This window comes from Dasypus novemcinctus, chromosome 13 (assembly GCF_030445035.2).
Source record: "Dasypus novemcinctus isolate mDasNov1 chromosome 13, mDasNov1.1.hap2, whole genome shotgun sequence".
In the NCBI taxonomy this organism is placed as follows: domain Eukaryota; kingdom Metazoa; phylum Chordata; class Mammalia; order Cingulata; family Dasypodidae; genus Dasypus; species Dasypus novemcinctus.
Window position 1 is genome coordinate 107,568,304 of NC_080685.1, and position 22,425 is coordinate 107,590,728.

Below are 22,425 nucleotides of genomic sequence, written 5' to 3' on the forward strand. Positions count from 1 at the left end.
TTTCCTGTATTTTTACATCTGTGACTGTTCTGTGGGTGTTTGAATTGTGGACAGGTAGGATAAATAACCCAATATTCAGAGATTTGTTTCATTTATCCAGGTTTCACGGCCCTAGGGATAGATCAGGATTATATCCACTGCAGCAGCCCCGCGTCACGAATCCTTACTGCTCAGCCTCGGCTACCTTCATCCTGGAAACAAGCCTCTAGTTTGACTCTGTGCTGTTATGTGTGCTCTTGGGTTAATTTAAGGAAAGGATTAGGGGTGACCTGGGAACGTGATTATCCAATTGAGATAATGAGGAATTTTTAAAGAAATAAAATAGTCTATAAAATTATTTCAAATGATTCTGTCTCTAACAGTCTCCAATCCTCGACTTTCATACTAAGATGTAAAAAAAGTTTAAAGAATCAGCTAAAAAGCTGCAAAAAATGAACAATGTGTGCATTTTGTTGTCTGTAATTCTATGTTTTTAAGAGAAATGGGAGACAACAGGTCATTGTTTCCTGCTGTGCCTTTGCATATGAACACACGCACAAATTCTAATTTGTTGGTCTTTGCATGGCTGTTGAGTTCTGTTGACTTTTCACTAGTACTTTTCCACCCTACCATTACGGAATCAGGATTGTATTTAATTATGAACATTATTTTATAGATTTTAAAAAATATTAGAGTGATCCTCTACTAAGCCCTATACATATATATTGTAACTGTCAGATATACCATGTGGAATTCTAAATATGATGAAGAGAATAGAAATTTTATAAAGAATTGAATTTCAAAAGTAGAAGTAGGAAAAAGGGAGCATGACATTTTTATAGATGCAAATAATTTTTTTCATAACAAAGACAAATGAACTATTTTTGATATGACTAAGTAAAACTACTCATGGAGGTAATATGTGAATGAATAAACCCACTTATAATTTTGTGGTTTCTTTATGATTAATAAATGTGAGCTCATTAACGAATGAATCTGCTTCCAATGCTTTTCTTATTTTGCAAGAGAACTTCAGTCACGCTGGCTCATGTTTCTTTACTCGTTCTGATTGTCTACCACAGTGTGTCCCTCCGGAGACACAATCTGATGCCACAAACATTACTTCCAGTTGGTGGTGTGGCTTGGGGATCGTGAAGTTTGGGCACACAGATGGTGGGTCTGAGGCATGGTGGCCGGTGACTTCTCTGGCCTTTTCAAAGGTCAGTGAAGCACAGTTGCTCCTTCCTTCACCAGTTCTGGGGCTGAAATTAACTTCCATTCCCAGCACCATGTGAGGTAAAATGGCCAATCATCTATATCCCTTGGTAAACTGTGGAAGTGATGAAACTAAAAAAGCACGTCCATTTAAAAGTCAGCCTAATTAGGGAAGAGGATGTGGCTCAAGAGATTGGGCTCCTGCCTATGGGAGATCCATGGTTCAGTTCCCGGTGCCTCTTAAAGAAGACAGTGAGCTGGCGGGACAGGCAGGTGCAGCAAGATGACACCACAAGATGATGCAACAAGAGGCACAAGAAGAAAAACATAGTGAGAGACACAACAAAGCAAGAGCAAAGGTTCCCGGTGCCTTCTGGAGAGAAGATGGGCAAGACGGCGAGCTGACCGGACGGGCAGGCGTGGCAAGTAGACGCAACAAGAGACAAAGGACGAAGAACACAAGACAACAAAGCAGGCAGCAGAGGTGGCTTAAGGGATAAGAAGCCTCCCTCTCACATGGGAAGGCCAGGGTTCAGTTCCAGGTGCCTCCTAAAGAAACAGATGAACAGATAGCAGGTGCAGTGAGGGGGTGGGGAGCAATAAAATAAATCTTCAAAAAAAACCTGATTAAAAGAAAGCAAATTATCCAATTTTCATTTCCAAAGAGAAATTGGGGAGGGACATAAGCAAAACCACACACATTTAGGGCCTCTGAGTTGCCTTTCCCAGCTGCTCTTCACCCTTTCCCCAACGGCCTACAGCACTGTTCACCAACATTTCTCCAAGAGTGCTGGATTTACCAAGTCCCTTGCCCCGACAGCTGGAGCGACACTGGTCTCTGTGCTCTGAACACAGTCGCTGGATTTTCCAAGAGTGTATTATGTGGGGCTGGAGCAGAAAATCTGTTTAGGCCTCAACCTAGGTGGGCAGATCTTCCCTGAGCACTCAAGGGCCCTGAGGGGCTGCCAGCTGGGGAGAGGGGCTTACTCCCCTCCAGGAACCTTCCCGCTCTCAGATGCAGGAGACCCTCCATCCTGGGCTGGTTGTGCTGGGCCTGGCGCTTCAAAGAGGCGCTTAGGCAACACCTGGCCTTGACCCCGGGGGCCCGCCCTATTTGAAACTTCACCTGCCGAGGAAGCGGGCGCGTGGCTGAGGTCGGCGCCTGCACACCCGGCCACATTCCCTTCTGGCCTGAAGGCGCCTCGGCTCCAGCGCTAGCGTCAGCCCCTCGGGCTCGGGCTGCGCGAATGCGGCTGACCTGGGGCCGAGACCCGGTCAGGAGCTGCGGGTCGCGTCCCGGGCCCTGCTGAGGGCGCTGCCCGCGGCCCCTGCGGCTCCGAGGGGCAGCCAGGAGAACGCCGGCGGCCCCCGCGGTCCTCGCAGGCCTCGGCTCGCGTTCCCCGAGGGCCTGTCCCACCCCTTGCGCGAAAAGCCCGGTAGCCGCTGCGGCCCAGGACAGCCGAGGCCAGGCGGAGCCGACCCGCTCCCCACCGAGCCCAAGACCATCTGCCCGCCGCCCGATTTCTAATTTCGAAATCGCTCTCCTCTGTTCTGCCCTATTTTAGGCCAAATAAACAACTCTGCAAATACCTGAATAGAAAAATTCGTTTCGTTGCATCCCACTTGCAGCGATGAACTCAGAGGCGGGGGCGCGTGGGGAAGGGCGGCAGCTGGAAAAGCGGGCGGAGGCCGAAGCCCCCAAGCGCCCCAGGGGCGACCCTCCCCACCCGCCGCCGGGACGAGGGCGCGGCGCTCGGATCCCGCCCGGAAGGGGTTCCGGCGCTGCCCTCCCCTCGGGCTTGGCGCCAGAGGCAGCGCCTCCCCCGGGTCCCCTGGCGCCGCCGCGCGCCCCCCGCGCGCTGGGCTCGGCGGGGGAGGTGGCGCCGCGGGCTGGTGGGCGCTGGGCTCGGCGGGGGAGGTGGCGCCGCGGGCTGGTGGGCGCTGGGCCGTGGGCGCCGCGGGCTGGTGGGCGCTGGGCCGCCCCGGCCTGGGCGCGCGGTCCCCGCCGGGCTGGCTCGGGCTCGCCGCGCTGGGCCTGGCCGCGGTGGCGCTGGCGGCCGTGGCGTGGCGCGGCGCGCGGCCCTGGCGGCGCCGGCGGCTGCGGCAGGTGGGCACCGTGGCGCAGCTCTGGCTCTACCCGATCAAGTCGTGCAAGGGCGTGCGGGTGAGCGCGGCGGAGTGCACGGCCCTGGGGCTGCGCAGCGGGCCCCTGCGCGACAGGTAGGTCCCCGGGGAGGCGGGGGGACCGCGGGAGAGCTGCCGAGGGCCTCTTCTTACGAAGAAGCTGGGAACAAGGAGAGAAGGAAAAGGCGATTCTTTTTCCCCAACAGCAGATCGCGGGGCCGGGACCCCGGCGCCCCGACCCGTTCCTGAAAGGGGTTTATTTCCACCTCCCCGGGCCTCACGTCTAGCCCCTGAGCGGGTGTGGCATCCCTCCCCAAGTGTCTGCCAGCTCAAACTTCTCCAGCTCCGTCTAGAGGAAGCAACGAGCTCCGAGGCTCTGGCTCCAGGCGCTTTATTTTTAGCGGCCGTTTCCTGAAAACTTAGGGAAACTGAGCAGCAGGGAGTAACTCTCAAAGAGCACACGAGGCGGTCCACTACCTTCTGCGGCTTAAAAAGCGCTTTGTAGCTGCCGTGTTCCCTGATTCTCTCAAGCGCGTTAGTATGGGTAAAGAAAAGGAGGTAGGAGTCCCCCAGCAGTGGGACCAGGACTCTTGTTTTCTTTCGCACACCGGCGCTCGTAAATACTGATTTTATTCATGCCCTATTTGGAAGTTACAAGTTGTGCAGGGATTCTTGGGGTTTGGTGAAGGTTGCAAAACCCCAGAGCCAGGGCCTTTGCCCTCCTCTGGGCCTGGCTTCAGGCCAGCTCGGTCCTCTTAGGAAAGCTCCAAACTCCTTCCTCCCAGACCTGCCCTCGGCTTCGGTCATGCAACACGCAGGAGGGATGGGCTGCGTCTTTCCCCGCTTCTGGGCTCCCGAAGAGCAGGCAATTCCTGCAGTAGCTGAAAGCTGAGCCGTGCACCTGTGCTGCAGGAAGGAACCCCAGAATCACAGACAGCCCGTGGTTTGTATGGTGGGCTCGCAGAGGGGACAGGACTTCCTGAATTCACTCGTTCTGTAGGCCCCCGAGGCGAAGGGCTCTGTACGATACCATGTCGTTTCAGCAAACATCACTGAGCGCCTATGACAGTAGATTCCAGGAGCTGGCGTGGGTGCCAGATACCATGCGGAACTCTGCACGGTGGCTGTCCGTCCCCACCCTGCCAGAAAGGGGGCTGAAGGGGCGCTCGCACACCTGCTCAGGGTCCTGTGTGCAGCGGGCTCAGGGAAGGGACAGCGCCCTGGTGCTCAGAGGCAGGAGTGCGGGGCCCGCACGAGGTGGACAGGAGCCCCTCACAGAGGACGCAGCAGCGTGACGGAGGCTGGGACAGTGACTGCCCACTTTCCACGCAAGTAACTGGCGAGGCTTACCTGGTAGACGGGGAAAAGCTGGAGGAGAGCTCTGGGCTTGAGGGGACACGGTGTGCGGGGGATCGGAAAGGCTGACGCGCGGGGTGGCAGGTGGTGAGGGGCTGGGAGAGCCGCTGGACGCTGACGGGCCTTTCGGAGGGAGCGACACACGGAGGGGTTTTGAATGAGGAAGCGACAAGGTCAAGTCTGCATTTTAGGACCATCCGTCAGCCGTTATTACTACCAGGACGAGTACTGATGTCTGGTACCAAGGATTCGGTGCCGGGCAGGACTCTGTGCCCAAGATAAAGGGTTGCTAAGGGGGCGGCTAGGGAGAGGGCTTGCACTAAGCTTACTCCTCGGGTGACTGCTGGGAGCCATGCAAGGCTCACTTCTTTAAAGACCTAAAGTGACTGCCAAAGATACATACCGTTTGTGGGTCCCCAAAGCACAAGCTCATGCGTATAATTGTAATGATTTCCCCCGGGTTATACTCACCAAAAGGGCTTCATCCACATTTGGCTTTCTAAGCACCTGAGACGTCACCTGAACAAAGGCGTTGTTCTTTTTCTGGGAACTGTTTCTTCTATCGCGCTCATTTCTCCATTTCTTTTTTCTGGGAAGTACCTCTCGCCTGGGAGTACTGAGCCAGGAAAAATATTGTCCAGATTAACAATGGACCTTTTAGTAAAACGCAGCATTTACAACCTTGACTATTGAAACATTAATTTTTTTAGAAAGGGGATGGGATGACTTGGCGAGGTGTGGGTGGTGCTGGAAAGCTGCTCACGTGAATCCTGTGCTCGGTGAGTACTAGGAGGATTGTCTGGTTCTTTCTGTCTACAGGAGTCCGTTGCCTGCCCTGCGCCAGGCATTGTGCTCCTCGTGCCTTTAAAGCATTTCTGTGATGTAGATATTGCCATCTCCATGGGGCATGTTTAATGCAAGTGGTCAGGTTTTCTGGCAATTGAGAGGAAAATATAATTAGCATCTTTGATTTCTGTGCCATCAAGGGGCTCAAAATGTTCTGCAAATACGATACATGGGCTGCTTGAGTGGTTATTAGACCCTTTGAAATTAATGGACCCACTAGGTCTTGCTGTGCGGCTGAGCTGATGTTTAGGAAAGACTCAGATACACACCCACACACACCAAGGCTTAAGGGAAGGAAATGAAAAATGAGAGTGTACAACCGAAACTCCTGCAAAGACCGGAAGCGCATCGTGGCGGTCCGTTTACGTCTTGTGTTTGGAAAACGGCAGGTTCTGGCTTGTGATCAGCGAGGCAGGGAACGTGGTCACGGCTCAGCAGGAACCGCACCTGGTCCTGATCTCCCTCACCTGCGACGGCGACACCCTGACCCTCAGCGCCGCCTACACTAAGGATCTGCTGCTGCCCATCAGGACGGCCAGCACGAACGCAGTGCACAAGTGCAGGTATGGAAGGGCGGGCTTTGGCCTCGGCTGGCGACAGGAGCCCTGGGAAGCATCATCGGTCACTTGCCATTTTTTTTTTTTTCCACAAATGAATCCCTCAGCACCAGGTGGAAGATAGAAAGGAAGGAAGAACAAGGGGGAGAAGCTTCAGAAGCTTGTTTCCTTGTGGAGATGAGAGACATAGGGTCCCATGTAGAAAACCCCGAGAACAAAAAGCATATTGACATGTGAGCAAGAGAAAAATCATACCAAGCAGATAAAGCACAAAGACGGGGTGGGAGTGATTTGGGAAACTGTCCTGAAAGAGGTGAGATTGCTCAGTGTGCTGCCAAGTGACTTCCCAGTTACGCCCAAAGGACTGAGCTCCTTCCAAATGGGAGCAAGGAAAGGAGTCCCCTGCGGTTTGGCCCATGGCATTTAGTTCTGAAGAAGGGGTTCCAGAAATACAAGAGAGAGGCTCTTTCCTCAACATCATATTCTGGGAGAAATAACTCTGCTTCCAGGAAGTCACGTTTGGATTTGATTTTTCATTTCCCATTATGAGAAAATTAAAATTAGATCTAATTATACTTTTGTTACCATTTGAGCATTTTGAATTGAAATGTAATGAATGCTAAGTGTAGTCTGTAGCTTATCATAGAAAGTAATAGCACATCAAATGAAATTAGCTGGAAAATTTCTAAGTGCCCCCAAGTGTTCATAAAATACACTTAAAAAACCCCAGAACAATTGCTCTTCTGGGTACATCTTAGAATTTAAACATAGATTTCATTTTTTTAAAAGATTTATTTATTTCTCTCCCCTTCTCCCCCCCCCCCCCCCCCCCGTTGTCTGCTCTCTGCTTCCATTCACTGTGTTCTTCTGCATCCACTTGCATTATCCAGCAGCACTGGGAAACTGCGTCTCTTTTTGTTGCATCATCTTGTGGCATCAACTCTCCGTGTGTGTGGCACCATACTGGGCAGGCTGTGCTCTTTTCACGTGGGGTGGCTCACCTTGTGGGGTGCACTCTTTGTGTGTGGGGCACCCCTACGTGGCACGGCACTCCTTGTGCACAGCAGCACTGTATGTGGGCCAGCTCATCACACAGGTCAGGAGGCCCAGGGTTTGAACCCAGGACCTCCCATATGGTAGGTGGACACTCTTATCAATTGAGCCACATCCACTTCCCTCTATAGACTTTTTTTTAATCCCCCCCTTGTGGCATTTTGCATGCTGTCTGTTCTCTGTGTCTGTCTCTGTGCTCGTCTGTGTTTTTTGCCTATATCCCTTTTCTGTTGTTGTTGCATCACCTTGCTGAGTGGGCTCTCTGTGGTGCTTGGGGGCTGGCGGCACTGTGCAGCGCCCTAGCCGGCGGCTCTCCGCAGTGTGCGGGCCAGCCTGCCTTCACAAGGCGGCCCCGGGACGCGACCCAGGGCCTCCCCTGTGGTAGACGGGAGCCCAGCTGATTGAGCCACAGCCACTTCCCCTTTCTATAGACTTTCGATACATGTTAATGGTTTGTTTTGCAGAATGGTTATACCAACTTATATAGCCACCAGCAGTTTATGAGTCTGTCAACTGCACCTTAACCATTAGGTTTAAAATTATTTTGCCATTTTCGGGGGCAAAAATGGTAATTTCTTATTGATTTAATTTACGTTTTTGATCGTTTGAGGAAAACTTTTTAATAAGCCTTTTGGTAATTCGTATTTCATATCTATCTATATCCTGGTTCATGTTCATCATGGTTAGATATTTACCCACATGTTCTTGTAGTTAAAATATTTATTTTTCACTTAATTTTCAATTCATTTGGACTTGTGTGGGAATTTTTCTCGTTTTTCAGTCCCACACAGACTTTTTGGTCCAAACCCCAGAGACTAAACCAGGGCATGTGTGGAAATTGCAAAATGAGAAGAAAGTTGAGATGAGCTACCGTAGTGCTCAGAGTCTCAGAGCAGAGATCACCAGGACCGTCGGGGACTCCAGTTTCCTTCAGCCGCGCAGGCCCTTCTCTAGTGAAGGATTTGTGACCTCAGCTCATAGCTTCCTGAGGACGTCGGCTGTGTCCTTGGGCCTCTAGGGTCACTCCAAAGGGACAGGATCACAGGCAGCCCCTGTTGGCATGCTTGAGATTGTGACTTGGTTTTCTCCCAAGCCATGCCTGCCACTAATGGGGTAGGGAGAATTGGGGTCTTTGTATGGATTACTCAGGCCTTTGGATTTTATTTCCTTTATTGCTTTGGCTTTTTGCTTGGCCTTCCTGGGGCAGTGTGGCGGGGAACGCTGGGCTGACGCAGCTGAGGTTGCTCAGAACTCAGAAGAAACGTCAGAGGGAGGAGGAAGAAGACGGAGAACCAGTTCTGCTCAAAGTCTTCAGGTTTCTGGTGTTTATGAACCCAGGACCTGCAAAGAGAGGTTGGAGTGAAGTGTCAGGGTGAGAGAGCAGACATTTAAAATGTTGAATAACTCAGGAGCTGCAAATGCCTCCACTCAGTAAAGACAGCCCTTAGCAGCCAAAGTCCTAAGGAGCCAGGCAGCTTTCCTTTCCATCTCTGCTACCCGTCCTTCCACCCTTCTGTGAAGCAACAAAGGAAAAAGCCCAGGGCGGGACAGAGAGGGGCCCTGGGGCTGTTGGGGACTGGCTCTGGGAAAATGAGGCTGATTTCTAGAAAAGGCACCAGGAAAGAAACCTCTAAAAAGATGGTCTTTAAGGCGCTTTCCTTACACAGATTTTGGAAATGCTGCCATTGCTCAAGGTGCTTCAGAAATTCACATTTTAGACATTAACCTGCACACACGCAAACACTCACCCTCTTACACAAACTCAATTTTGAAAACTTTTGTCCTCTTACAGTGTATTTGATTTTTGGAAAAGGAAAAAAAATCATTTGGAGCTAAGTCTGACGAATAAGGAGGTAAACAAGCTGTTTAGCACCATTTTTTTAATTTAAAAAATGAGGTTAGACTTAAACATTGTAAAGCTCCTTCTTTTGAGCCTTCCAAGTTGGTTATGATTATTGTTAAAATGATTTTGTTGCTTCCTAAGTAATACCCATGTGGATGTATGAATTTTGGAATGTTTATTTTATTCATTTTATTTATTCTTCATCTTTTTTTCTTTCTTTTTAAAGGAGCTTTAGATTATACAAATGTTACATCAAAAATTTAGGGGGATTTCCATATACTAATGTGTCATTAGTGTGGTACATTTGTTCCAGTTGATGAACACATATTGAAGCATGGCTACTAACCATGGTGTCTAGTTTACATTATGGCTTACACTTTGCACTGCACAATTTTATAGGTTTTGACAAAATGTATATAACAGCTTGTATCCATCATTGCAATATCATGCTTAACAATTCCAACATCCCCAAAATGCCCCAAGATACACTATTCTTTCCTCTCCCTCCCCTCAGAACCTCTGGTGATTTCTTTATATCAATATTACAAGTTCTTCAATTACTAGAATAATAATAAGTCTACTTTCATCCATGGTTACATTCCTCTCCTATGTTTGTTCCTTTCTCAATCATGAGTATTTGGGGATGGTTTTGCCCACTCAGCTTCAGATTGAGAGGGGGCTTAGATCCCATGGGGCAGGTGGATGGAACTGTCTTGCTTGCAGTTATAGATACTCTCTGTTTTTTGAGAGGAGCATTGTCCATCATCATCCTTTTGTTAGTTGTCTTTGGTGAGTCCAGTGAACTGGAGAGTAGGTGTTGGCTGCAACTCTACTGAGATTCAGGGCTCAGCCAGCACATGAACAGATCAAAGACGTAAGTCTCTGGGACAAATATTTAATGTGTATACTGTTAATTATAGCTTCAAATAAATGGGTCAGAAGAGCCATGTGCAGGGAAATTATAAGAGAGTCTAACACTGATTCAATGGGGAGATGGGTTATATTCTCCAAGGTATACCCTTCATCTCGATCCAGGAAAGAGCAAGCACATGCTCCTGGCGTTTGCTGGTAAAAGGGCTGCACTACTCCATTGGCGTTGTGGGTGTAGCTCAGCCCTCTGGCCCTTGGGAGGTCCATTTAAAGCAGGTGGGACAGAATTTGTGAAAACGCATCAGGTGTATACTTATTACAGTACATTTTTCTAAAGAATATTATACTTCCATGAAAGTTTTTAAAAATTCCTGTAAAAACTGAGTACAACTAATTTGCTTAATTAATAACTAAGGCATGTTAGTAATAATTTTGCATTTTATGTAAAGGGAAATCAAATAAAATTAAGTAAAACATAGGATACTATATTTTTAATATATTTAATAAGATAAACACATTGTTTCTTATAATTAGAGAATGGATGCTTTTGTTTAATGAAATATTTAATTTATGGAGTAACTATGCAAAGAGTACTTGAAATAACTGAAAATAAAAAACAAACAAACAACTGGGGTAATTACTACCATCTACTAAGCACAACCCACACTCAAGAAATGTCTTGGGGGGAAGTGGATGTGGCTCAAGTGGTTGGGCTCCTGTCTACCATGTGGGAGGTCCAGGGTTTAATTCCCGGGGCCTCCTGGTGAAGGCAAGCTGGCCCATGCAGAGAGCTGGCCTGTGTGGCGAGCTGGCCCCTGCAGAGAGCTGGCCCAAGTGGAGTGCTGGCTGGTGCAGGAGTGCTGTTCTGAGCAGAAAGCTGGTGCAGCAAGATGATGCAACAAAAAAGACACAGAAGAGAGACAATAAGAGACGCAGCAGACGAGGGAGCTGAGGTGGCTCAATAGATTGAGCGCTCTCTCCTACTCCCAGGATTGGTTCCCTGTGCCACCTAAAGAGAAGACAAGCAGACACAGAAGAATGGACACAAAGAACAGACAACTGGGGGTAGAAATAAATAAATCTTAAAAAAAAATATTTTCGGGACTTTGTCTAGATTTTTCCATAATCCTCACAATAAATCGTGCTTCTGTCCTCATTTTATAGAAGAAGACACTGACACTCCGGAAAATAAATACCCCCCAAAGCCACCGAGCTGGCCATTTGTGGAATCAGTGTGCCTTTCTCGTTCCCAAACTCCATGCATTTTCATAATCCACCATGATTTATGTCCAATCACAAACCACTCTTCTTTACTTAATTAAAAAAAAATCGATTCCACTTAACAAAGTAAATATTTTTATTTATAAAAGAAACATAATATGGCTACCTATATAATTTGCTACATGTGGAAATAGCTGAAACAATAAATATGGTACAAATAAAATGTTACCAAATTCTAGCTAGAAACTATTCCCTCTAGATGCCTCTGGACTTGAGGTATGTTCTTTCTTTGTTACAAGTGGTTATTATCAGATTTTGATAGAAGTTAAAGATCTATTAGCACTATAGTGAGTTCCTACCCCCCATCCACCCCCAGATGAAGAGAAGTACATTCTTGGTGCGCAAATGACCCTACCTTTGTGTTGTGCTCTGGCACCACCTGCAGGAGCCTCGGATACCTACATTCTTGTCCTACACTTTGGGAAGCACTGGGCTGTGCTACAGCGTTTCTTTCCCCTGCGCTGTGGTGAGATATACGTAACTCCCCAACAGTCTTCCCTACAACTTTATGTGACTCAGGGAGGGGGACTGTCAAATCCTACAGCTCTTACTAGTAATCAAATCAATAACACTTAGATTATTATTATCTGTAATGCCGAAACACTTCCAGGTACGTTAGCCATGGGTAGCTGTGCTTATTTTATTATTATGGTTGCCTCACTTTTTTTTTTCTTTATTAGGGAAGTTGTTGGTATACAGAGCAATCATGAATGAAATACAGAATTCCCCCATATCACCCTTTACCAGCACCTTGCACTGATGTGGAACAATTGATATAGCACATGATGACAGCACATTTTAATAATTGTGCTATTAATTAAAGTCCATGGTTTAACTTAGGGTTCACTGTGTAGTATAGTTCTGTGAATTAAAAGAAAATATTCTTATCATAAATGCAATCTAAAATTCTGCCTTTTAGTTATATTCATGTATGTATACATATCAGTGCAGTGAATTGCGTTCTCAATATTGTGCTACCAACATCACCATCCATTGCCAAAACGTTAGCACCATTCCAAATGGGAGCCCTGTACATTTTAAGCCTTAACTTCCCCTTTCCTTTCCCCACCCTGTCCCTTGGTAACCTATATTCTAAATTCTGACTCTATGAGTTTGCTTATCTAATGGTTTCAAAACAGCAAGATCTTACCATATTTGTCCTTTTTTGTCTATTTCACTCAACATATGTCCAAAAACATAGATTTGTCATTAGTTTGCATGCATTTTAGCACCTGTAGGAAGTAAGAAGTGGAGAAATACCTAAATAATGAAATGTAATAATACTGGCATTTATAATTCCCCAAATGGCAGTCTTTACCAAAGGCCTTTAGTTCTTTATGCTGCTCTGAAACACTGTCTAGTGGCCTTTCCTTTCATCTGAAAATCTTCCTTTAGCATTGCTTGTTGGGCAGGTCTAGTGGTGATGAACCCCCTTAGATTTTGTTTATTTGAGAAAGAGAGTTTATTTTGAAAGAGAGTTTTGTCAAGTGTAAATTTTTGGGTGGCAGTTGTTTTCCTTCAGTACATTAAGTATTTCAACCCACTACCTTCTTGCCTCCATGGTTTCTGATGAGAAATCGAATTGGCACTTCCCTGTAGGTAACATGTTTCTTTATATATATATTTCACTTTTATTTTGTGTAGTCAGGTGGATCTGTTACATGTAGCTTTTCTCTTGCAGCTTTCAGAACTCTCTCCTTGTTTTTGGTATTAAACAATTTGATCACTATGTAGCAGGGCATATTTTTCCTCAAGTTAATCCTGCTTAATGTTCCCGGGGCTTCTTAGCTGTACATATTGCTATGTTTGGAAATTCTCTGTCATATGTCTTTGAATATTCGTTCTCTCCCTTTCTTTCTTTATTCTCTTTCTGGGAGATAATGTATATATTGGTGTGCTTGATGGTGTCCCATAGCTGTCTTAGGCTATTAGCTATTAATATTTCTTTTGTCTTTCTGCTTCTCAGTGTGACTCATTTCACATGTCTTGTTTTCATGTTCACTGAGTCTTTCTTCTGCCAGCTCCAGTCTGCTTTTGAAACCCTCTTGGGCATTTTTTCATTTCAGTTATTGTTGTCTTCAACTCCAGTAGTTCTCTTTGGTTCCTTTTCAAAATTTTTATCACTTTACTTATTCTTAGTGTACTCATTGCTTGTTTTCCAGATATCCTTTAGCTTTTTCTCTGTACTTTCCTTTATCTTCTTGAACATTTTAAAATTCATTTTTTTAAAGGCTTTGTTTGGTATGTCCACATTCTCATCTTCTTTATTGGCATTTTCCATACTTTTATCCTCTTTCTTTGGAAGGGCCATCATTTCCTGTTTCTTTGTCTTGCACAGTTTTGTTGCACACTGTACATTTTAATATTTTAAAATGTTAACTCCAGATTGATATAAAGACAAAGGTCACCAAAGTTTCAGAGGGGAGGGTGAGGGAAGAACAGGTGTAGCATGGGACATTTTTGAGACACTGGAATCGTTCTACATGATATTGCAATGATGTATACAAGCCAGTATACACTTTGTCAAAACCTATAAAATTGTGAGTGCTTAGTAGCAATGCTTCAATATGTGTTCATCAATTGTAACAAATGTATCATGCTAATGAAAGATGTTGTTAATGTGGGAAAGTGTGGAAGGGGGAGGGAGTGGAGTATGTGGGAATCCCCTATATTTTTTATGTAACGTTTATGTAATCTAGTTATCAGTCTTTTTTTGTTTGTTTATGTAATTTAAATCTTTTTTAAAAATAAAAAAAAGATGTTTAAAAAATGTTAACTCTGGGATTTCCCCCCCTTGAAATATCTGTTTCTTGGTTTTGTAACCACCTGGTGATGACAGATTTTCTGGAGCTTCAGCTCTCCTCTCAGGTCTACCCAAGGTGGACGCAGAGTGCAGGGTTTTTCCTGTCTCCCTGGCCTCTGACTCACCCTGGACTTCTGCTTGTTAGTTGTGTTGGAGTTCTCCTCTTTACAGGAGTTTGACTGTCCTCTCTGCTTCCCAAAAGACAGACATCTCCCTCTTCTGGGTGCTTGAAGCTGGCAGTTCTTTGTCCCAGACTGCCCACCTCTATAGTTTTTTACACTCTTTTTGTTGTCTCAAGCTGCTTTTGCCTGGAGGGCAAAATCTGGGAGGAGGGTCACCCCAGAAAGGATTTTCCCAAGTCAGTCTTTCTGGCCCAAACAGCCACAGAGACCCACAAAGGGGTCTTGGACTGGCTCCAACACGCCCTGAGGAGAGGATTGGAGAAGGCACCAAGAGCTTCTTCTTTTTTTTTATGGCTCCCCACAGCTGAGCTTTCCTGGCCTGCCCAGATAATACAGCCCTTCAGCCACCTGTCCCCACAGCCTTGAGGAAGTGCTGCATCTCTAAGTCTCCACCACCTCAGCTCCTGTCCAAGGAGGGTTGAAACAGTGGCTGCCACAGCCTTTGTGTGGAGCAGGTTGAAACAAAGCTGCCCTTAGAGTCAGGCTCCCTGAGATCTGAATTTGCTAATCAAAAGCCGTGATCAGTGATTGGCCGCGCCTACCTCTGTTCTTGGGGAGAAGGGGTTTTATGTTTCTGTTTGTCACCAGCAGCTAGCTAAGCACTGGAGCTCAAAGCAGCTGCCGTGAACACGGTGGCTGGGCGTTGGGAGCCACCGTGCGTAGAGATCAAGTTATGGTTCTTTACTTTAGTTTATCAGTCTCTTCTTCCCACTCTTCCTTGGATACTCTACAGTGTTCTTCTGGCCTCTGGAGTTTCAAAATAGTTATTTTAGAAAGTTCCTGCCCATTTCATAGTTGTTTTGGTAGAAGGACTGAGTCTTGGAGTTCTCTACTCCACCTTCTTCCCCAGAAGTCCTCTGTATTTAGTTTTGTTGTTTTTTTTTTAGGTGGTACTGGGACCTTGTACATGGGAAGCAGGTGCTCAACCACTGAGCTATGTCCACTCCCCTGTATTAGTTTATTATTATTATTATTATTATTATAAAGTATAGCCTGGCTTTTTAATAGAGACTACTGGTTGATATCCTGCAGGATGAACTAGATTTTTTAGTAATTTTAAGTTTATGCTGATACATACGTTTTCTTCTGGAAAACTCAGTATATTTTCTTTTTAAAAAAGATTTACTTATTTATGTTCCCTCTTCCCCTCTTCCCATCCTGCTGTTTTTGCTGTCTGTGTTGTCTTCTCTTCTCATTTCTCTCCTTTAGGATTCACCAGGATTCAATCTGGTCTCTGCTGCACTTCACCTTGACTCTCCCCTTGTCTCTCTTTTGATGCATCATCATCTTGCTGCGTGACTCACTTGCACTGGTACTGGCTCACCACGCGGGCACTCACGCGGGCACTGGCTCCCCATGCAGGCACGCTTTCTCTTCTTTTTCACCAGAAGGCCCCAGGAATCGAGCCCGGGTCCTCCCCTATGGTAGGCAGAAACTCTGTCGTTTGAGCCATATCTCCTTCCCAGTACATTTTCAAATATTTTATTTTATGCTCCCTGCACTCCTTTGAGGTCAGGAGACACAGCCATGCATCTCTATTGAACAAATGGAGAAAGTCAGGCTTAAAAGGGTGCCTTCATTTAGGCTTACACAGTGGTTCAGACTAAGGGTGAGGACTGAAACTATGTCTCTAGATAATTAAGGAGCTACCGCAACATTGCAGCATTTCTGTTCTACTTTCCTGATACATGGAGGACACATTAGGGTCCCAAGGCTTTCAACGACCCATCAGCTCTTTGCTCCCTCCAGGGTGCACGGCCTGGAGATCGAGGGCAGGGACTGCGGGGACGCCGCGGCCCAGTGGATACAGCTTCCTGAAGACACAGCCTTGCCGCCCGGTGCACTTGGAGCTTCACATGCGACCAAGAAACTCTCACCAAATTTTGGACGCATTCCGGCCCACGGATCAGGTGAAAGGCGGTCCCTTGGCTCAGGCTCGTGGGTGTCCTGTGGAGGGAAGGCTTCTTCTGTGGGTGGAGAGTGGTCAGCCTCCAGCCTGGTGGCCCAGAGTCCAGATCTCTGGGATGAGCACAGCTCTGTCAGCTGCCAGGTGCTTCAGCCTGGACAACTGCAGGGAGCCTGAGCAACAGGCGAAAAGAAAGTCCTTCCCTTGGGAGCATTATCTGCATTTCTTGACATTTCTCTTGTGTTTTTGCCCATATGCATTGGCCTTCCTATTTGTGTACACATTTTGGTGCGAGCATGGCTTAACTGTTTTATGTAAGTATATTTTTCACTCTGTTCATGCAATTCAGTAGTTGCATGTGGGGTACAGAATTTTTATGGTTTGTCTGCAACTGTGGGTCAGATTATAGGTGAGCAAATGGGGGTGAATATGGAGATCCATGCTCTTAAAATTAATTAGACTGACCCTTAAAAGAATGAGGCTATAAGAATTCATAATGAAAGTAGAGTTGGTAGCAAAACACACTACTTTTAACATGACCATTAAACAAGAAGTTGGTTAGCATAAGTCCTTAGCATTTATTTGCAGGTTGCGTGAAAAATAAATATCTACGGAATGAATGAACATTTTTCGTGAATGTAATGAGATCATCAAGTATAGCAATTTAATAAAGATTCAGAAAGAGAGAGGCCAGAAGTGGTTTCCCCAAGGGCACATGCCTGGGGGTAGCTCTAGGGTTTGGAGGCCAAGTTCTCTTCATGCCACAATGCAATTCCTGTCATCGAAAAGGCTGTTTATGACTTCTGAATCTCTGTGGGTTTTCTATGAGAAGAATAGGAGAAATATTTAGATTATAGTTGTGTGTGTCTCCAGAGGCACATAAAACCCCTAAGAAGCTCATTTGCGTGCCAGCTATTATAACCACTTCTCTTGCTTTATCAGATTGCTTACCCAGATGCCAGCCCATTCCTGATTCTTCCTGAAGCTTCGCTGGCGGATCTCCACTCCAGGCTAGAGAAGAAAGTGAAGGCAACCAACTTGGGGCCCAATATAGTAATTCAGGATGTGGCGTCTATGCAGAGGGAACGCTAGGTTTACCTGCCCTTCACCTTGGACTTTGCTTTCTTATTTTAAAGTGTGAGAGTCTTAGATATCGGGTTAGATGATTCTGAAGGGTGTGTTACTTATTGATGCGTTACCACACAACAGTTTGATTTTTAGATTTATCGAGCCCAGAGTAAGCGTCGACTCGTATGTGGAGGATGACAGAGACACTGCTGGGCAAGTATGAGCCTCACTAAGGAGAATTCCAAGTGAGAAGATTAGTTTTCTTTCTTTTTTTCATTTAAAAAAATTTTTTTAAAGATGCTTCGATTACATAAATGTTACAGAGAATATATAGGGGCTTTCCATCTGCCCTGCTCGCACACCTCCCCCACTGTTTACATTAACAACGTCCTTCACTGGTGTGGTGCGTTCACTGCAGTTGATAAACACCTTGGGGCGTTGCACTAAGCATGGATTACAGTTTCCATGGTAGTTTACACTCTCTCCCATTCGACTCTGTAGGTTACGGCAGGATATATGATGGCCTGTATCTGTCACGGTAATGTCACTCAGGATGATTCCCAAGTCCTGAAAACGCCCCCATTACCTGTTCTTCCCTCTCCCTAACCCTGGAACTCCCATGGGTCCCTGCCTCCACCACGGTGGTATTTCTTCCGCTGCTAGAATCACATTAAGTCTGTAGTAGAAGACCAGTAAGTTAATTTTAGTCCGCAGTTTGTTTCCCAGGAAGATCAGTTTTCAGGCAAGGTTTCCTTCCCGTGGACTGGATGATGCGGGCGGGTCAGGGAGTAAGACGCGTGTCTGGCGTCTTGTCCAGCTGGGCTTTCTGTTCAGCGGCGCCTCCCGGGGGATACAGGCCCTTCCGCGGGGTCGCTGGGGGAGGCTGGTGCCTGCAGCTGGAATGGACTCTGTCTAGACGCTTCCAGTGCTTGCTCGGATCCAACGTCAGCCGTCTACACTGCAGCTTGGTGTGCAGGCCCCGATGTTTGGCCCCCCTGTTGCACATGGTTCTGGAAGCAAATTTACCTTTTTAATTGTCCTTCGATAGTTACCTTGAGTCTCAGTACCCATGAAGGCAGAATGTGGCGATCTAGCGGCGTGGCAGGGGGCAGCCAGCTGTGGGCCATCGACCGAGGAGCTAGTCTCAGATAGACATTGGGGAGTTCTGGCTGTGCCTCGCATTTGTGTACAGGAAGGGAGAGGAAAAGGGGCAGGAAGGGGGTCCTTGGCTCTGCCGGCGTCCCTGTGTAGCAAGGCAGAACAGAGCGCCAGCCCTGAGCCTTCACCCTCTCTACTGCAGGAACTAATTCTCTCTCTCAGCTTTGCTGGGGAGGCAGCAAGATGTGCTGACAGAGAAGCAGTCTGGGGATTGGGCTCCCAGGCTGGGCCCCGAGGGCTGGAGCTCGGCCCCAGCCTGTCCTCTCCTCCCCCAGGACTTCTCGTAGTCCCCCTGCGGTGGTGCACCCGGCCTGGAACACAGGATGGGAGTCACTCCCCTTTCCCAGTGGAGGGAGAGTCCTGGGGCGCTGAGCGGCTGGCCCGCAGCCTCATCCTCCCGCTTCAGCAGGCGCCCTGCCGCCCTGGGCCCCCCCTGGCAGCCAGCCTGGGGCGCTGTCAAATGCACCTCCTTTCTGCCGCCTCTCCAGGGCAGGCGCCGCTCCTCGGCGCTCGCGCCCGCCTCCCGGGAGCTCCCCGGGGAGCGCTGCTGAACGCGGCTGCAGCCTCCACCGCAGGGGGCTCTGGTTTAGGAAGGGGAGGCGCAGAGGGGCCAGCGGGGCTGGGATCCTCAGAGCCCACTCTTACCTCTGCGCTTTGCTCGCCCAGGCCTCAGCAGCCGTCCGGGCGGGCCTTGGTGTCTGAGGCGCCCGTGCGCCGTGTCCCCTGCTTGTGAAGATGCACGCGGAGCGACCGCTCAGGCCGCGCCCCCAGAAGCGGCCGTGCGGCGAGCACCGGGGCGCAGGCAGGGCAGCAGGGCGTGGGGCTGCGGCCGGGCCCTTCCTCTCCTCTCCCCCGCCCCTCGGTTGTCTTCCGTGCACCGGCCCCTCGTTAGGACCCCTGCCGCAGAGGACCCCCGTTTCCCTCCCCGCGCCTCCCCTGGGACGTTGACATCAACCTCAGGACGTCTGGAGTCGGGACGCATTTCCACCCCAAACCTGCGCTGCCCGCCCTTTCCCGTTCCAGTCCCTGGCGGTTCCGGCTTCCAGGGGCCCAGGCCCCCAACTTGGAACCACGCTTCCTTCTCCTTCTCTCACCTCCCACCTTCCAACAATCCGCAAAGGGCAGTGGCTTCTAGAATCTGGCCTTCGCAGGCCAGGGCACCGCGGCCTCTCTGGTTTGTGGCAATAGCCTTCACTGGCCTCCCTACTCCCTGGAATGCCCACCCCCCCAATAGGATTTTTTTTTAAGATTTATTTTTTTTTTCCTGGCCCCCATCCTGCTGTTTTTGCTGTCTGTGTCCATTCCTTGTGTGATCTTCTGTATCTGTTTCTCTTTTTGTCTTCTCTTCTCGTCTAGGATTCACCAGGATTTGATCCTGGGGACCTCTGATGTGGAGAGAGGTGCCCTGTCAATTGCACCACCTCCGTTCCTGGTCTCCGCTGCGCTTCACCTTGACTTTCCCCGTGTCTCTCTTTGGTTGTGCCATCACCTTGCTGCGTGACTCACTTGCGCGGGCACTGGCTCACTGCACGGGCACTGGCTCACTGCACGGGCACTGGCTCACCACGCGGGCACTGGCTCACTGCGCGGGCACTGGCTCAGCACGTGGGCACTGGCTCACTGCGCGGGCACTGGCTCAGCACGCGGGCACTGGCTCACCGCGCGGGCACTGGCTCACCACGCGGGCGCTGGCTCACTGCGCGGGCACTGGCTCACTGCTCGGGCACTGGCTCACTGCGCAGGCACTGGCTCAGCACGCGGGCACCGGCTCACCATGCGGGCACCGGCTCACCGCGCGGGCACCGGCTCACCGCGCGGGCACTGGCTCAGCATGCGGGCACTGGCTCACTGCGCGGGCACGCTTTCTCTTCTTTTTCACCAGGAGGCCCCAGGGATCGAACCAGGGTCCTCCCATATGGTAGGCGGAGGCCTTATCCCTTGAGCCACATCCGCTTCCCCCCTTAGTCCATTATTATTATTATTATTATTATTATTATTATTATTTTTGGGTGGCTGAGGAACGAACCTGGGACCTCGTGTGTGGGGAGCCGGTGCTCAGCCACCGAGCCACGTTGGCTCCCCAAGTTGGTTTTTTCATTTGTTCTGCCTGTTGTTGATTTTTGTTTTTTCAGGAGCGACAGGGAACCTGAACCCAGGACCTCCCATGTGGGAGGCAGGTGCTTAACCTCTGGAGCCACATCCACTCCCTGGTCTGCTCTCAACACGTCGCTCAAAGCGTTCTTGTAAATCATAAATCACATCATGCCATTCTTCTGCTTGAAACTTTCTTATGGTTTCCCATCTCCAAGTAAAAGGAGGCGGCCTGTCAACTACACGAGCTCCTCTCTTATCACCGCCCCCGTCCTCCCCCAGCCCCATTGACTCTGCCCCACACACCTTCCCTGGTGGCTCCCCTCCCGTCGGCATGGCTCACCCCTCCCCTCTTCCTGCCCCTGACTGCCCTACAGAAAACCCACTTGCACCCTCACCTGCCTCCTTGCGTATTTGTTTATCGTCTGTGTCCCCTGTGCCAGTTCCTTGAGCGCAGGGCTGGTTGCCCTGGCAGAGTAAGTGCCCAGTAATTAATCACTCAATGAATGAAGGAGCAGAGATCAGCCAAGCGAAGGCCCGAGAGAAAGCATCGAGGAGGGGAAACTGCTCAGGGAGGCCTGAGAGAACGCTGTCTTCCAGCATCGGGGTGCAGGCGAGGAGGGGGGCTGAGAGCCAAGAAAGCACTGGGGCCAGGCTTTGGGGAGTCCGGGAAGGCTTTTCAGTGTGCAGGTTGGCATCTTCCAGCTGAGCCTGCGGCAGGGGTCTGGGGAAGGGAGAGCAGGTGCGGCTGGAGAGCAGGCTGGCCCCGCTCGTTAGACCTGCACATCTGCCCGCTCGTTAGACCTGCACATCTGCCCGCTCGTTAGACCTGCACGTCTGCCCACTCGTTAGACCTGCACATCTGCCCAGTGCGCGGCAGGGAGACGTGCGCCGCCCTCGCTCCGCCAGGTGCCGTGGCCTTTTCTTGGTGACCACCCTCGCTGCCTTTGGAGGAGCAGTGCTGCCTCGGGGCTCCTCTCCTCTGCCTACGATGCTGGGCTCCGTGGCTGCGCGTCCCCTACTCCTTCCTTCAGTAGATTGCCCAGAGTCCTGGCCCCGACCCCATTTCTCTCTCCCTTCCCGGGGTGACCGCAGCCTCTCCATCCTCCCCACATGCCCCACCCTCGGCTCCCTGGGGTGCTGGCTTCGCGCTTCCCACACTCTGCCGAGCATTTTGCCATGTTCTGTTGACGTCGCAAACTGGCGCCTCTGCGCCCCTCTCCACCTGCACCGCCCCCGCCAGCCTCCCCAGACTTCCCCCCCCCCCCCCCCCGCAGGCTCGGCCGCGGTCCTTCCCCAGGCGGGGAGCCCGAGAGCCGCCGGGCGCCTCCCTCTCCCCTGCTCCTCCCAGCGGAGCTACGTCTGCTCCCTGTCCCCGTTCTCAGCCACCACCCACATCAGATCCCTCAAGCCGGGACCCCCGAGGGGCGCCTCCTGGGCCCTACCCAAGCCAGGCCCCCCAGAGCGCCAGCGCAAGTGCTTCCCCCGAAAAAGTGTGTGATGAGTAATCAACGTCCTTGCCTTGTCAAAAGCCTTCCGTGGCTCCCTACTTCCCCAAATGCCCAAACTTCTCATCCTAACATTCAAGTCTCCATAATCTCACCACAGTTTGCTTAGTGAACGTTTACTTCCAGTAAAACTCTGAGCTGCAAACTAGATTTAGAACCTAAGCGAGTCTCCTGACCCCGGGGCAGCTAGAATCTTGCTCTTTGCCCCTCTTTAGGAGATCTGACCTTGTTTGCCAGCCCAGACAAAAAGCCCCCTCCTCTGGGAAGTCTGCTTGGATCACCCACCAGCCCCCAAAGGTTTCCCCCCTTCTCCAAAGCCACTCTGTGCACTGTCTGGGCACAGGCTCGTCCTGGTGTAAATTTACACTCATCCCAATTTATCACCTGGCAGGAAGACTCCCGTGGACTCTTCTGTGGAATTTAGAGCAGTGCTGGGCTCATAGTGTGGTCAGCAGGTCACGGCATTCTCCTTGCCCTCCCCGTTACCAGACAGGTCACTTGCTTGTGGTAGAAATCTACCTTTACTTACCTGCAGTTTCTATGGCACGGAGAAGGGACTCTGGCAATATTTGCCCCATGAATAAT

General features: G+C 49.5%; 2 protein-coding genes and 1 long non-coding RNA gene across 3 annotated transcripts in view; all 3 read left to right on the forward strand.

The window, feature by feature from the left end:
* MTARC2 (mitochondrial amidoxime reducing component 2) overlaps positions 1-974 on the forward strand; it is a 39,595-nt gene extending 38,621 nt beyond the window's left edge. Inside the window, exon 8 of the mRNA XM_004459925.5 lies at positions 101-974. The gene's annotated coding sequence lies outside the window, so the exon portion shown is untranslated. The remainder of the gene's footprint in view (positions 1-100) is intronic.
* A 1,467-nt stretch (positions 975-2,441) lies between these two features.
* Positions 2,442-17,442, forward strand: LOC101419482 (mitochondrial amidoxime-reducing component 1). Its single transcript, XM_058309332.1, is given in 6 exon segments — positions 2,442-2,468; positions 2,906-3,414; positions 5,910-6,083; positions 15,859-15,915; positions 15,917-16,019; positions 16,958-17,442. Coding segments are annotated over 6 exon segments (1,020 nt in total). The 3' UTR covers positions 17,108-17,442.
* Positions 3,425-4,638, forward strand: LOC139436313 (uncharacterized). The gene is made up of 2 exons (XR_011645572.1): positions 3,425-4,261; positions 4,362-4,638. It is a non-coding gene; the product is annotated as an uncharacterized lncRNA (long non-coding RNA).
* Positions 17,443-22,425: the final 4,983 nt, after the last annotated feature.